Here is a 14349-nt window from a genome sequence, read left to right as displayed (position 1 = left end):
CTTAAATCCAATTCACTTGCAAGTCAAGACATCACCCTCCTAATGTCATTGGTCCTCTTCGAGAATGAAAGACAAACAACTACAGCAACAACAATACTTCCTAATTGCTCTTCCTCTTTCTCTTTTCTTCCTTCCTTCCTTCCTTCCTTCCTTCCTTCCTTCCTTCCTTCCTTCCTTCCTTCCTTCCTTCCTTCCTTCCTTCCTTCCTTCCTTCCTTCCTTCCTTCCTTTCTTTCTTTCTTTCTTTCTTTCTTTCTTTCTTTCTTTCTTTCTTTCTTTCTTTCGCAATTGGGGTTAAATGACTTGCCCAGGGTCACACAGCTAGTAAGTGTCAAGTGTCTAGTCTGACACTGGATTTGAACTCGGGTCCTCCTGAATCCAGTGCCAGTGCTGTGCCACCTAGCTGCCCCTTCTCTTCCTGTTTCAACACATCCTCTACCTGCTGGACAAAATGATTTCCCTAAAGCACAAGCCTGACCACGTTTGTCCCACAATTGCCTTGAAAATGCAATATGGACTCTCCTACGTGGTATTCAAATCCTTTTCACTCAAAAGTAGTATCCAAACTACTTTTCTAGCCTTATTATGTATTGCTCCCCTTCCTATACTTTACCATTTTGTCAAACAAGACTTCTTGCCATTCCTTGAACAATGAAGAGATGATATCTCATTTCCTAAATCTGTGTCTTTGGGCTGGCTGGTTTTCTATGCTGGTAATACACTCCCTCCTCATCTCCATCTCTTTAGTTTCCTTCAAAAATCAGCTCAAGTATTACCTTCTCTATATGTCATCTTTCCTGATCACCCCACCCCTCCCTGATCCGAGATTCTAGTTACCAATCCCTAGGTAAGACTATTACCTTGTCTTTATTTGGTTATATGGTTTTATATACCTTTCTATGTTTATGCCTCCCTCAACAAAAATGTAAGCTCTTTGAAGGCAGGGATTATTTTATTTTTGTTTGTATCCCCAGTGCTTAGTATGATTTTTCTGTTCAGTCATTTCAGTCATGTCCAACTCTTCATGACCCTACTTGGGAGTCCCTGTAATAAAGGTCCCTTGTGATTATTGGTCTAATGCCTTCCCAGTTCACAATCTGCACTCCAGTCTATGTAAACTGATGTGATTATACGGGCTCTATAAACCAAAAACAAAATCGAAATCTATACACATAAAGAAGCCCCATAGGAGTGCTTTGTAACCCGTCAAATGCTATATGAACACTAGTTATTATGATGAATTCCTCTCTTAATCTTAATCTCTGAGGGGCTGTGTCTACAGTATGTGAATTTTCTCTGGGATGTCTTTATGTTTACAGATTCCCATTTTCTCTTTGGTTTGGGGGAGGAGGGGAACTCATTCATTTGGTTCTAGTTGGTTGGGCTATGTACATCTGGGCCATTGTTCTAAGAAGGGAGATTACTGTTTCTGAAGGAAACTCCTCCTCTTTCACAGACTATTCTGGCAAATGAGCTTTGAAAATGGCCTCCATTTTATCTCAGGGGGCCTTGGAAGAACACAACTAGCTTCATTCCTCAGAAGGCAAGAAGGCTTTAGCCTACTTTTGTCAAACTTCAGCGTTGGCCATTGCTGTGTTAATACCCTGGCATGCTTGACTTTATTTTCTGTCCTTTATATGGGGGTGGGGTAGTTTAGAGACTAAAAATTCCACCTATCTCTTTGTACTCCATCAGTTTACATAGACTGCAGTGCAGATTACGAACTGGGAAGGCATTGGAGCGATAGTCCCAAGGGACTTCTGCTAATGATAAGTCCTTATTTACAAGGCCTGATTTGAAGTAGAGCTTTGGGACCCTCAGACCTGGGCCAACTGGGGTCCTTTTGCAATTATGTTCATTTATCTCTGCTAATAATAAGCCCTTTCCCTGCTCGTACTTCAGTTTAATCCTTTATTACAGGGATTGGTAGTGGTGGTGCTGGAATCATTCCAAGTCACTTTCAATAGTGATGTCAGGGTTTAATTGGAAAATTAAACTTGCCCTCTTCTGGAGGAAAATGTCTATGAAGTCACTTTGTAGAATTTTTCTCTAGGTCTATTTAGGGGTGGGAGTAGAATAGGCAAACCAGGAACTATAAATGCTGACTAATTACATCCTAAGCCACATGATAAAAACACAATTTCCTTATGTGATGAGTTGCTTCTCTGAGGACCAAGTGTTGTGATAAGATGGAAATAATCATACCTCTCAGCCTCTGTTACCCTGGTATACCATGCCAGCAAGGATTGAGAGATTTGAACTTATTAAAAATAAAAAGTGGGATTCTTAGGAGGAAAACTCACTCTCTTCTGGAGGAGTCTGGACCAGTGAGGTCAAAGTTAGGTAAGAATAGTATTTCCCCTTTCAGCACAATGTCTTTCACATATTCTTCCAGAACTTAATTGAGTATGGGGTAACCCTGAGAGAGTGGAAGCTCACCTGGGGTGTGGTTTTGGGAAGTTCACTCATGGACATAAAAAGGTTTCTCTCCAGCTTCTTCTGGGAATACTGGGGAACTGTGGTCCATAGTGTGGCCACCAAGGGAAGGAAGCTAGTTCTGTGACACCTCAAGGTTTCCACCTTGTTAAAGGACTGGCTGTTGCTAGAGGTCAGAAGGGCTGGAGTATAGCATCCGAGGGGGAGAAGGAGAGGAAAAGGGAGATAGATGTGTGCCCTAGGACAGTACTGTCGATGCCCTCTAACATTTTTGTGCTTGGGGTAAAGCTTTACTTAGACCCTATGCTCATCATAAACTACTAAAAATGGTGGCAGAAATTGCTAAATTGCCAAGACAACCACCAACCACTGGAGAGGGGTGTTGAATAAATGTACCTTCTGCCCTGCTAATCATTAGGATAGGGATGAACTACAGAAGAAAGGTGGGGAAGGAGTGGAATGGGTCTGATGGCCAAGATAGGGGGATAGGGTAGACTATTGCTACTTCTAATTCTAGATTTGTCATAGTCTCACTACTTTACTCTCTTCCCCAATTCTGGACTTCAGCTTTCCTATCTGTAGAAAGGCAATTGTGGGGGCAATCACTAATAATTTGTGATTCTGATAATAATACAACCCATGATAATATTCTTTGTAAAGAAAATGATGTGAGATAAGTAGGAGGTTGGCAGAGCTAACTTCCTGGTTGGGCTATAACTATCTGGTTGGTAGTGATTTGCAGCAATGACCTCAGGAACAAAAAAATCTCTCCTTGTCCTCTCCCCCTTCCACTCAGCACATAGAACGTGAGGGTTATAGGATCATGGGTCTAGAGCTGGAAGAGACCTCAGAGATCATCTAGTCTAACTCCCTCATTTTACATAAGGGGAAATTGAGGCACAGAGAAGTCAGAAGACTTGTCCAGGCTCATACAGGTTGTGAGTGGCAGAGCATGGATTCAGACTGAGGCCACATGACTTCAAATTTTGTATTCTTACTCTGCAGCTTTACTTTTTGCTTCAAGAGTTTGAATATGAACAATTCCTACTGGAGAAAGTGGGACAAAGAGTAGATCAAATAAATCTTAGCTAGTCAGAGACTAATGGCCTCCATGTAGTCTAGATCTGGGCAGAGGTCATGCCCTCTCCTAGCTTCCTGGTTGTGGTATGAAGTAGTGACATGGAAAACTGCTCAGGCTTGTTATTTTGACTCATATTTAAGTTAAGCAAACCCTCCTTAAATGGATTGGGAATCCACTCTTCTGGACCAGAGAAACCCTGCTATGTTTGAGCATGATCAAACTAACCTTTTGTAATGGTTCTATTCTAGGATGGAAGGTCCTTGGGCTACATTTCAAAGAGAACCTTACTCTCCCTATTAGCATCATTCAATTATAGAATCATAAAATTTATAGTTGGAATTGCTCTTAGGGGTCATTTTATCCAACCCTCTTAATTCAATTCAATAAATATGTATTCAATGCCTGCTATGTGCCAGCCACAGTGCTAAGTGCTGTGGATACAAATAAGAAAAAAATGAAAAAATGGTCCCTGCCCCCAAGGAGCTTGCAATCTAATGGGGAAGACAATATACAAAAGGAAGCTGAAAAGGGGAAGGTGGGGCACCAAGAAGGAAGTTGTTTTGTGGAGTCAAAACCAAGCAGAGCCACTGATGGAAAATGGGGAGTTGCCTGGAAAGTTTCCTTTCATAAGGAACTGAAGACCAGACCTGCTCAGGGTCACACAGGTACTAAGTAGCAGAGCCAACATTTGAACTTAAATCTTTGGTCTTCAAACCCAAAGTTCTGTGTACCTCATATATATATATATATATTATAGGTTATATAGAATGGGAGATAGGGACTAGACCGGCAGTTCTCTAAGTGTTTATATGTGCTTACAAATTCAAATGTCATACATTTGAACACTGGACAACTAATTGAGCCCCACTAATACCTGTCTAGAGTCTATTTTCAACTTTGTGGGGTAGACTGGAATCTGGCACCATTGCTTATTATGGTAGTCATTTCTTAATTAGGCAAGCGGTATATACAACACTATCCCCCACCCACCCCCAACCCAGAATCATAGAACCATTCTTCACAATCTTTCTGAAAAGAAATGTAGCTATGTGGAGTGTAGGTGTGTGATATAGAGTACGGTTAAAGACAGCCATACCAACCCCTACCCCTCTACTACTGGCTCAATTCCTTATTAATTCTTTCTCTGGGTTGCAGTCTAGTGGGTATGCTTTAGAACATCTCAGTAAATTTCCAAAGTCACAAACTGTCTTATTAAATGGCTTACCTCAATTTTGGACTAAAACCAGGGAAGTCTCTTCTCCCAAGGGATTTTCTTCTCTCAATCTCAAACTATAAATTTGCAGGCTTAGAAAAGTCACAGTTAATGGCCATTTAGCTTAATAGCAGTATCAAGTAACATAGAAATGCAGACAGTCAAACAAGTTATAGAAGACTGCAGTGAGGCTTACAGCTACACTTTCCTCCCTTCTTCCAACCTATTTTCACCAGGTAGGATGGTAGTTGTTGGAAAAAAGAGCTTGAGATTTAAAGTGTGGGTGGAAAATTTCCCAGCCTTGTGCTCTGGGAAAAACAGGGGAAAGAAAGGAGCTGTTGATGAGTAGAGTTGACTCTCACCAATTGCCACAACTGCTCATTCACTCTGCTCTTAGCTCCAGTAGATTCCTGTCACATGCCTGTCTTCTTTCCGCTCACTATCTGGTCTGCATGCTCGTCTGCTCGTGTCTCAACTCCTGCCTTTCTACCTCCCCTATTCGGCACCTAAAAACTTGGGCAGAAGTTCCTTCTTTGTGGGGAGGGACCACTGGAAACCTAAAACAAACAGAGCTCTGATTTGTAGAATGCCTGTAAACCATCTAGACCAAGGATTTTCCATCCTCCAGGATGGCTTGCCAATTAAAGAATTTTTTTTTGAGTCTTCCTTGGTCTTAGAAAACCTGAGCTAACCAAATCTTAAATTGGGTACATATTTTTTTCCCGTTGCAGTATAACATAATCCATATTAATCTTATTTTTATGTATTCAGGATGCCATAGGTATTAAAAATCCTTGTATTTCCACTAATTTTAATCTAGTACACTAAAATAAGTTAGAGAGATATTAACTTTCAAAAGAAGGTGATCAAAAGCATATGGATACGTGGACATGTAAGTGTATACCTTGTATACCCAGTTTCACCTCTTTGGCACCAGGTAAGCAGAGGTCCAGGGTACTCAGCCTATAATAGCATGGATCTTGGTTCACAGTGGGCTCCCCATTGGATTCCTTATGCATTATTTGAAAATATCTGTACAGCTTTTTGCCAAACAGTAGGGATAATGGCCACAACAGGCTATCAAAAAGCTATACCTGAATGAATTAGACTCTTAAATTAGACTTTTTTTTTTGAGAATTGAGGAAGGCACTTTTTTTTGAAAAGCAAAGAACATTTATTTAGATCCAAAAAATATTAAAGATTTCTATCCCTGAGAAATAACTACTTTGTGTCTTCCTCATTAATTTGTATCTCTCTGCTTTTCTACCCTAGGAGATAGATTTACCCTCACCTACTTTTCCCTCTTGCTTTTCCTAGCTCCCTCGGATTTTAGTGGGTGAATATTTTGTTCTCTAGTTAGGTTTTGGTTCTCCGGGGGCTGTTCTGCAGAAGGTGATAGTGTTGCTGAGTGTCTCAGGAGGTGGTGGTGGGACCAAGGTGTGACTCCCTCAAACAGCCGGTTGTACAGAGTCTCAATGTCAGACTACTTGGCTGAATTTCTAAGTATAGTAAGCAAAAGCATAAGTGACCTAAGAGGATGACTGGGAAATATTGTCCTGTGGCTCAAGGTAGCATCTGAGAAGAGGGAGATTGGGATGGGACATGACCAATGTATTGAAAGGCACCTTAGAGAACCTCTGGTCCAACCCCTTCATTTTATAGATGAGGGAACTGAAGGCTCAGCTAGTAAGTGGCAGAGGTAGGGTTTGAATACAGAGCTTTTTCTATAATGACAAGTTGGGGCTGCTGGCCTGGCCTATTTTTATGTAACTCTTAGTTCTTCTGGATTCACAGGGACTAATAAGCTGAGTATATATGGACCACTTCCCTTATGCAAATTATTAATATTGCATAAGCAATGCATGAGTGGATAATTAAACATCAACAGTTTAAGACTATACCTTGCAGAACAGTTAGTGATGTGCATTAGCAGGAGGCATTTCCTCACTTGAGAACTCTCTATAAAAACAGCTGACTTTACCTACAGCTTTGTTTTCAATTCATGATGTATGTATCGTGTAACAATCTATATTATATTTGTTTATTCAGGTACTTTATCCCTCTCCCAGGCTATGACCTCCCTGAAGTAGTGATTTTGCTTTAAACTGGGTATCTCTCCCAGTAGAAAGTACAATGTTCTGCATACATCAGGAGCTTAATGTTTGTTGAATAAACATTATGTATTTCAGCAATTTCTAGACAATGTCCTTGTAGCTAATACCTAATCGTACAATTAGTTGTCTGTTATGTGATAACCTCTGTTAACATTTAATAATGCAATAAAATTCATTAATAGGGCTACTGTTTTTCTAAGACTGATATCTCTAGTAGCTCACAAGCCTCAGCAGCCTTGAAATTTAACCTTAGACCCAGGCCACAGTAGATGTGTATGAGGAAAGAGCTACCTGCTTGACTGTATGCAATGGGAGTTAACCTATAATTAGCCAAATAATCCCAGGGACAAACCTACCAGCTAAACCAAAAGGAGATGTGAGGTGGGAGGGAGAGGATTCATTTTGGCAACCCCCTTCATCACTCACTGTCTCATGTTTATCAGCTTTGCAGCAGACAAAAAGGCAGAAATTAGGGAGAATTTGGTTTAGTATACAGAAAAACTTATAATTAGGGCTGTTCAAATGTGTAATGGGCTGCTTGTTCAGTAATGGTCTGTCTACCACTGGATGAGTTGCACTTCTGAGAGACCAGGAGTCTGTAAACATTAATCCCATAATCTTGTTTCTCTAGGATTTGCGAGAACAATGCCAGACCTTGAAAAGTTCTTCTGTGTTTGCCCAATGCCATCCCCTGGTAGATCCTGAACCTTTTATTGCCCTTTGTGAAAAAGACATATGCCACTGTGCCCAAGAACAAGGATGTGCCTGCTCAGTCTTCTTGGAATATGCCCGCAATTGTGCCCAGCAGGGAATAGTGTTGAATGATTGGACTCGTGATAGCAAATGCTGTAAGTCAAGTGGGATACATTACATGGTATGTTGGGAAATGTTTAACAACCAGCTCTCTTGGAGGGATTATATTCACAGGACATTCTTTAAAGTTTAACTTACATTATTAATATCTTCTCTATCACTTTCTTAAGTCAAAAAACAATAAGTCAAGTTCTGATTTATAGATGTGCCAAATTATTTTAAAAATATTTTATTTTTCCCAATTACATGTAAAACTATTAAACATTCATTTAAAAAAATTGAGTTCCAAATTCTCTCCCTCTTTCTCTCCTCTTTCCCCTTCCTGAGATGGTAAACAATTTGATATAGGTTATACATGTGTAATCATGCAAAACATGTTTCTGTATTAGTCATGTTGTGAAGGAAGACACAGACAAAAAAAAAACATGAAAAAAAAAAGTGAAAAATAGTATGCTTCAATCTGCATTCAGACTCCATCAGTTCTTTGGAGGTGGAGAGCATTTTTTATCATGAGTCCTTTGGAACTGTCTTGGATCATTGTATTGCTGAGAATAGCTAAGTAATTCACAGTTGATCATTGTGCAATATTTCTGTTACTGTGTACAATGTTCTCTTGGGTCTTCTCACTTCACTTTGCATCAGTGCATGTGAGTCTTTCTGGATTTTTCTGAAATCATTCTGGAAGTGCCAAATTCTGAGGTGTAAATGCTCACCTGGATACATACCTTCTTTCCTGTGGTCTTTCTTCCTATTGTAGTAACTTGCCATCCACTCTAGTGAGATAGCTCTTTCTGAGTATTCTCTTGGCATTCTCTCTGGGAATCTGTTCCCTTGTATCATATCAGTTGGTCAACAAGTATTATTAAGTACTTTCTATGTGCCAGTCATGGAGATTAAAAAAAAGGCAAAAACACAGACCCAGCTCTTAAGGAGGCACTCTGTCCTCAAGCAATGTAAACAAATGAAATCTCAGATCAGTCCACAAAAACTGCTAACTTCCTAACCAGAATTCCCAAGAGGTCTCTGCCAACCTTCTGCTCCCACTTCCTAGTCCTGGCTCTGCTATTTGTCAGAGGCAGCAGCACAAATCACAGAACTTGTAGAAATTGTAGGAGTGAAAAGCCACCCACACTCCCCAAATGTATGCAGCTGCCTCCATCATAGATTGCTTCTCTTATTAGGATTCATTCACAGCTTCCCTCAGTAATCCGTTGTAGGATTTTGTTGAAGTTCTTCATGTCTAACCTATGTCTTTTTATTGCAATTCCATTCTATTTCTGCCTTGACTGTCGTTAGTGGAGGGGAAGATGGAGTAGGTCAAAACTGTCCACATAATGACTTGAAGACTCACATTAAGGTCCACTGTCTTCATTATAGACAGGCTTTTATTCTCTGGGAGGAATAGTCTCCATTCCTTTAATCTTTGCTTATAGATCCTATTTTCTGTTCTTATAATTTACTCCTTGAAAATCTAATCATCATAACCATCAAATGGCAAAATAAGTTAACTGCCCTTTTGAACAAGGAGCCAAGGTCACTATTTTGCAGAGTAACGTAAAGCAGGTAAGGTACCTGCTTATATTTTTAGACGGTCACGATCAATGCAGACAAACCTATATAGTGCAGCATAATTAGTATGTAAACTGATGAGGACAGGAACAGAAATAGTTATACAATGCATTTTGCTCTTTGTGATTAAGGTCCTTTTTAAAAATCTATAGCCCATTGGTGAGAAAATGATGACTTTCAGGAGCTGGACTTGTCCTCAGTCCTGAAGTGGGTGGAATTCTTTGAAAGTGGGGAGAAAGAATGTATATTTGGATGAGGTGGAATGGTGTTCTAAGCAGTGTTATATGTTACATTTCCCAGTAGGGAACACAAGGCAGCATAGTATATTGGAAATAGCGTTGACTCTGGAGCCAGAGATCTTGGATTCAAATCCTGTTTCTGTTTTTCTATGACTGATGTCTCTAGTAGCTCACAAGCCTCAGCAGCCTTGAAATTTAACCTTAGGCCCAGGCTACAGTAGATATCTATGAGGAAAGAGCTGCCTACTTGACTATAGTCAGTGGGAGTTAACCTATAATTAGCCAAATAACTAGTGAGACCTTTCTTTAAAAAAGTCTCTCTCACTTAACCTTTCTGGGTCTCAGTTTTCTCATCTGTAAAATGTGAAGATCAGACTAACCAGTTTTTTTGGAATCTTCCAGCCCTTGACCTATGAGCTGTCATCTTGGTCACTGCACTTTTGCCATGTGGGTATAGAGAGGAAGAAGGCAGGGTCCTAAGCTGGGAGGAGTTTGCAATTTAATGGGGTAAACAGGAGACAGATTTACAGAATACATTCTTTGAGAATAGTCCCACTGGAAGAAATAAACATTAAGTGTAATGAATTTCAGCTGGGCAAAATGAAAGTGGAGAGAAAAATAGAATGCAGAGAATGATTAGTACCAGGCAGGATTTCTAATCAAAGAAGTTTTTGTGGAGAAGGTGAATTATGGATGGAATTTTGAAGGTTGGGCAAAACATAATGGAGAACATTATAAGCACTTTACTTGGAAAGAATCCGGGGTGGTTGGATTTGGTTGAAGGCCCCCCAAGAACTTCTGGGCCATTCTAAAATCAAGCCTTTTTCAACCCAGAATGGCAATGGGTCTAGTACAATCTTGAACATGACATGACTCACAAGCATATGGGTCTATACTTGGGGCTTATTCTGGTTAAAGTGAACAGTGTAAGGGAAGGTGTAAAGATTGGAAGAGAGATTTGCCTGAATAGAGAAGGAGAGGGTAGACCTATACAAGTGATATACTTAGTGGCTGTAGAGCCCATGTAATCACAACCATATACTTTATAAATGGGCTCAGTGACAATGTAAACTAAGAACTTTTAAGCCAAAGGTAGGTTTCTAGCCCTAATATAGTAGGTTCTAGGGAGACATTAATGAGTTTTTACAGAAAAGGTTGTTCTTGTTTGTCCTTTGTTCTTGAAGAGGACCAATGACGTCAGGGAGGTGATGCTGTGACATGCAAGTGAATTAGATTTAAGTGAGGGCTGTGCAAAATCACCAGCCTCACTTTCTCCTCTGGAGCCATCTGGGTCCAGTGGCCAGATGCAGATCAGGACAACTGGAGATGACTCAATGCAGCGTGAGATGTTGGCCTTTTTAAGCTAATAGGGTCTTTAACAGGTCTCAGTTTGACTGAGGCAACACCCATTCAGTGATTAAGGCTAGGTAAGAAATGAGGCTGAGAATGGCCTCTTTTACCTAGTTAAAAAAATCAATCTGGGAGGGGAAGACTCTTAAAAAAAATGAGTTTTTATGGAAAAGGAGTGATTCAATGGAACCAATAGGTGAGAAAAATATTAGTGGCAATACTGAGTTATAGCAAATGACAGTTTATGACAAAAGAGTTGCAACTGGGAGTTAGTCAGAGATTACTTGGTCATAATATTTTATGTAATATGGGAGACATGGAGGAAAAGGTGTTCAGCACAGGAAGCAAGCAGCAGTAGGATTTATGGGTTAATTGGACAGAGTGACCAGTCAGTAAAAGGTCAAAGATATTTATGAGCTTTCATGGGGACCTAATGAAATGGACACGTCACCTGTGAATCATTAGCATCATGTGCTGTGTTTACCTTGAGAGCATTTCTCAATAAAAACCTTCATATTTCACGTCCTCAGCCAAGGCTTTCATTGGAACATCAAACTTTGGCTCATTTTGGGGTCTCTCTCTCCAAGTTTTTTCTAGGAACATCAGAAACTTGTTTATAGCTCTCTCCAAAAGGGCCCTCAGCTCTCTTTTAAGCAGTCAGGATAATAAGGCATCAATCAGATAGATTAATTTATTCAATAGCAGCATAGAATGGGCTCACATGAGTCCCCTTGACAGTGAAAAAGTTTAAAAAGAGTTATTTCAAATCCCAAGAGTATAAGGATTGTCTGTTTTCCAGGATGTTAAACAACCCTCCTTTCTGGTGGGTCCATCTTCTTTTTCAACCACGTGATTGGGAAAGGGATGGGTCTGAGTTACCTCTCAGTGCAGATGGTTCTCTCTGTCTCTCTCTGTCTCTCTCTGTCTCTGTCTCTCTCTCTCTCTCTCTCTCTCTCTCTCTCTCTCTCTCTCTCTCTCTCTCCTTCAATGACCGTTGCTATGTGCTTCCCTCTAGAATCTACATGGATGTACATTCCCTAGAGGCCAGTGGCAGCCTAAAATCTCTATAGCTGAGCTCCTTTGGGCATCTCTATATCTTCTCTTGCTGAATGCATGTGTAGGGGAGAGAGGGAACACTGTCTATGTGTCCCTTCTCTTTCAGTTTCTCCTTCTGTGTGTATATCTCTTCTTATATGTCTACGTGTCTTCATTCTCCATACCCTGTCTCTAGAGTACTTCTGGAGCTTATGGTGTTCTTTTCCTCAGAAAGATCACATCTTTCTCTAAAACTCTCTTCAGGTCTCCATTTCCTTCTGTATTTGTTCCTGGCCAGTTCCCACCTCGTTTTAAAGGGCCAGTTCCAAAGGCTGACTCAAGTGTGTGAACTTGGTGATGATAGAATTCAAAGTGGTAACACCTTGATGATTCTCACTGCTGCTGCCTGGTCAAAGGCCATATCAGTCAGGGAAAATTTGCAATTGTTTGGGAAATTCACACCTTCTGTAGGGGGTTATGGGAGGGAGGTCCATGATCTTGGACACAACCAAGGTCATGCAGCCCCAGAAGCATATCTCAACAGAGATGGGAAAACTGAGCTGAGCCAGGACAGGGTGACCATGGGGGAAATGTTGAGCCTTGAGTTCTGATTTGTCCTTGTAGTCCCACAGATAATCGGGGAAAGTCCGGGGCTGGCAAGACTGATATAAAGGCTTTGTGTACGATAATCCTAATTTAATATTTTTGTTTTCAGTGCCAGCATGTCCCACTGGCATGGAGTATAAGGAGTGTGTGTCACCTTGTGCCAGAACCTGTCAGAGCCTACAGATCAATGAAGTATGTCAGAACCAATGCATCGATGGCTGCAGCTGTCCTGGTAATGCATTTTTTTTTATCACTTTATTTACTTACCAGATCCCTTGGCAGGGGTTCTGGGGTATGAGATGAAGGCGACTTGTGTTTGTTCTCCTGTGCCTGAAATCAGAGGCCTTTTCTTTTTTATTTAAAGCCTTTGTACAGTGTGATCAGGATAGTGCTGGTACTTTCTTTTAAATTTTGCCGTTGTTGGTGCAGATGAAAGTGCTTCTGTCTAAGACAACAAAGGGGGAATGGTCCGGGCTCCAAAGGTAACTTTGTGTAGGGAGCATGTGTTTGTGTTTTACTCTTTTGTCTTTTCTAATAGGCAGTGAAACTCGTGGCTGGCATTTGAGGAAAGACTCTTCCAAATAGTTCCGGAGCTAGTCATTTTGACTAAGCTGAAAAATAGCTTTGACCCAGATATAAGGACAGTCGACAATAAGAAAGCATTTTGTTAGATTTGGGGAAAAGTATCATTTTAAGCTACTGTTAGTATGTGGTCAGTGACTTTGGTCTTAGGACCTCTAGCTTTGTCACTGCTACTTTGGTGTAACCTTGGACAAGACTCCTTGCCTCCTTATGCTTTAGTATCTTTCCTTCGAAGGGATAATTGTCCTTGTTCCCTCTAGATTCAGATGATGATGTAAGGATGAACAAGACCATGTATGCTTTGTGAACCTTTCTTAGAAAGACCCTATAAAAACATTGGATTCGGAAACTGAGAACTGAACTCTACTCTTTAATCCCTGTGTTGCCTTGGAAAATTGACTTGCCCTACCTGGGGACTCAGTTTCCCCACCTATAAAATGATTGGGTTGGATTAGATGGTATCTAGAGTCCCTAACAGCTTTAACTTCTAAGGCTTTTGAAGATTATTACACATGGCACAGTGTGTAATGTAATTATCTAAGCAGTAAGACTTTGCTGTTTTGTCCTTGAACCAGAGGGGAAGCTACTTGACAATGGCCTTTGTGTGGAAAGCTCAGCATGTTCCTGTGTGCATTCTGGGAAACACTATCCGCCTGGCTCCTCCATCTCCCAGGACTGCAACACATGGTAGGTGGATGGAAGAGCATGAGCTGTGAAGATGGACATGGGGCCTTTTAGAGGGTCGAAGCTGCATGAGGACAGGACAGGTGCTATGGCACTTGGAAGACAAGAGAAAGGGCAGAGTAGGGGACAGGATAGGGAAGAATGAACATACTGTGTTAGGAGGACTTGGTTCTAGATGGTGTAAGAATGCATTGAAAGAATTGGGTAGGGGACAAATGTGGAGGCAGAAGGGATCTAGTGACCAGCCTAAGGCTAAAATGGAGTAAACTCATCACTCTGGGGAATTGGGAAGGAAGCTGATATGTAAACAGCAAGCTTGGCTTCTCATCTCAGGCCTTTAAAGAATAAAAACAAAATGCGTCAACTGAGACATGTCAGTATCTTACCTGAATGGTTCTTTTCCTGACCAATCTTGTGCAAAGAAATAGGAAACAGCAGGATCCAGGAAGAAAACTCACAGCTGTCTGTAGTTAGCCACACCCTGCAGAGTCCCTCACATCACCTTACTCCGTCGCTTCTTGAAAGCCTATATATTTTTACCTTTTGCTTCTGGGTAGCCCTCAGCTGGTGACCATTAGCTTCTTCTGAGCTGCCTAGCATTTGTGATGGGACACCCATCTCTCAATAG

At 40.9% G+C, this 14349-nt stretch overlaps 1 protein-coding gene across 2 annotated transcripts in view; it reads left to right on the top strand.

Moving 5' to 3' along the window:
* Positions 1-14349, top strand: part of VWF (von Willebrand factor) — a 202473-nt gene that overhangs the window by 49121 nt on the left and 139003 nt on the right. For both annotated transcript variants that reach the window (XM_078155450.1, XM_020994141.2), the window contains exons 7-9: positions 7475-7691; positions 12565-12687; positions 13613-13724. In XM_078155450.1, the coding sequence (XP_078011576.1) occupies positions 7475-7691; positions 12565-12687; positions 13613-13724 (452 nt within the window). The remainder of the gene's footprint in view (positions 1-7474; positions 7692-12564; positions 12688-13612; positions 13725-14349) is intronic.

This window comes from Phascolarctos cinereus, unplaced genomic scaffold, assembly GCF_003287225.1.
Source record: "Phascolarctos cinereus isolate Bilbo 61053 unplaced genomic scaffold, phaCin_HiC Scaffold_1;HRSCAF=81, whole genome shotgun sequence".
NCBI lineage: Eukaryota > Metazoa > Chordata > Mammalia > Diprotodontia > Phascolarctidae > Phascolarctos > Phascolarctos cinereus.
The sequence above is the reverse complement of the archived record's forward strand: the minus strand, read 5'-3'. Positions and strand labels throughout refer to the sequence as shown.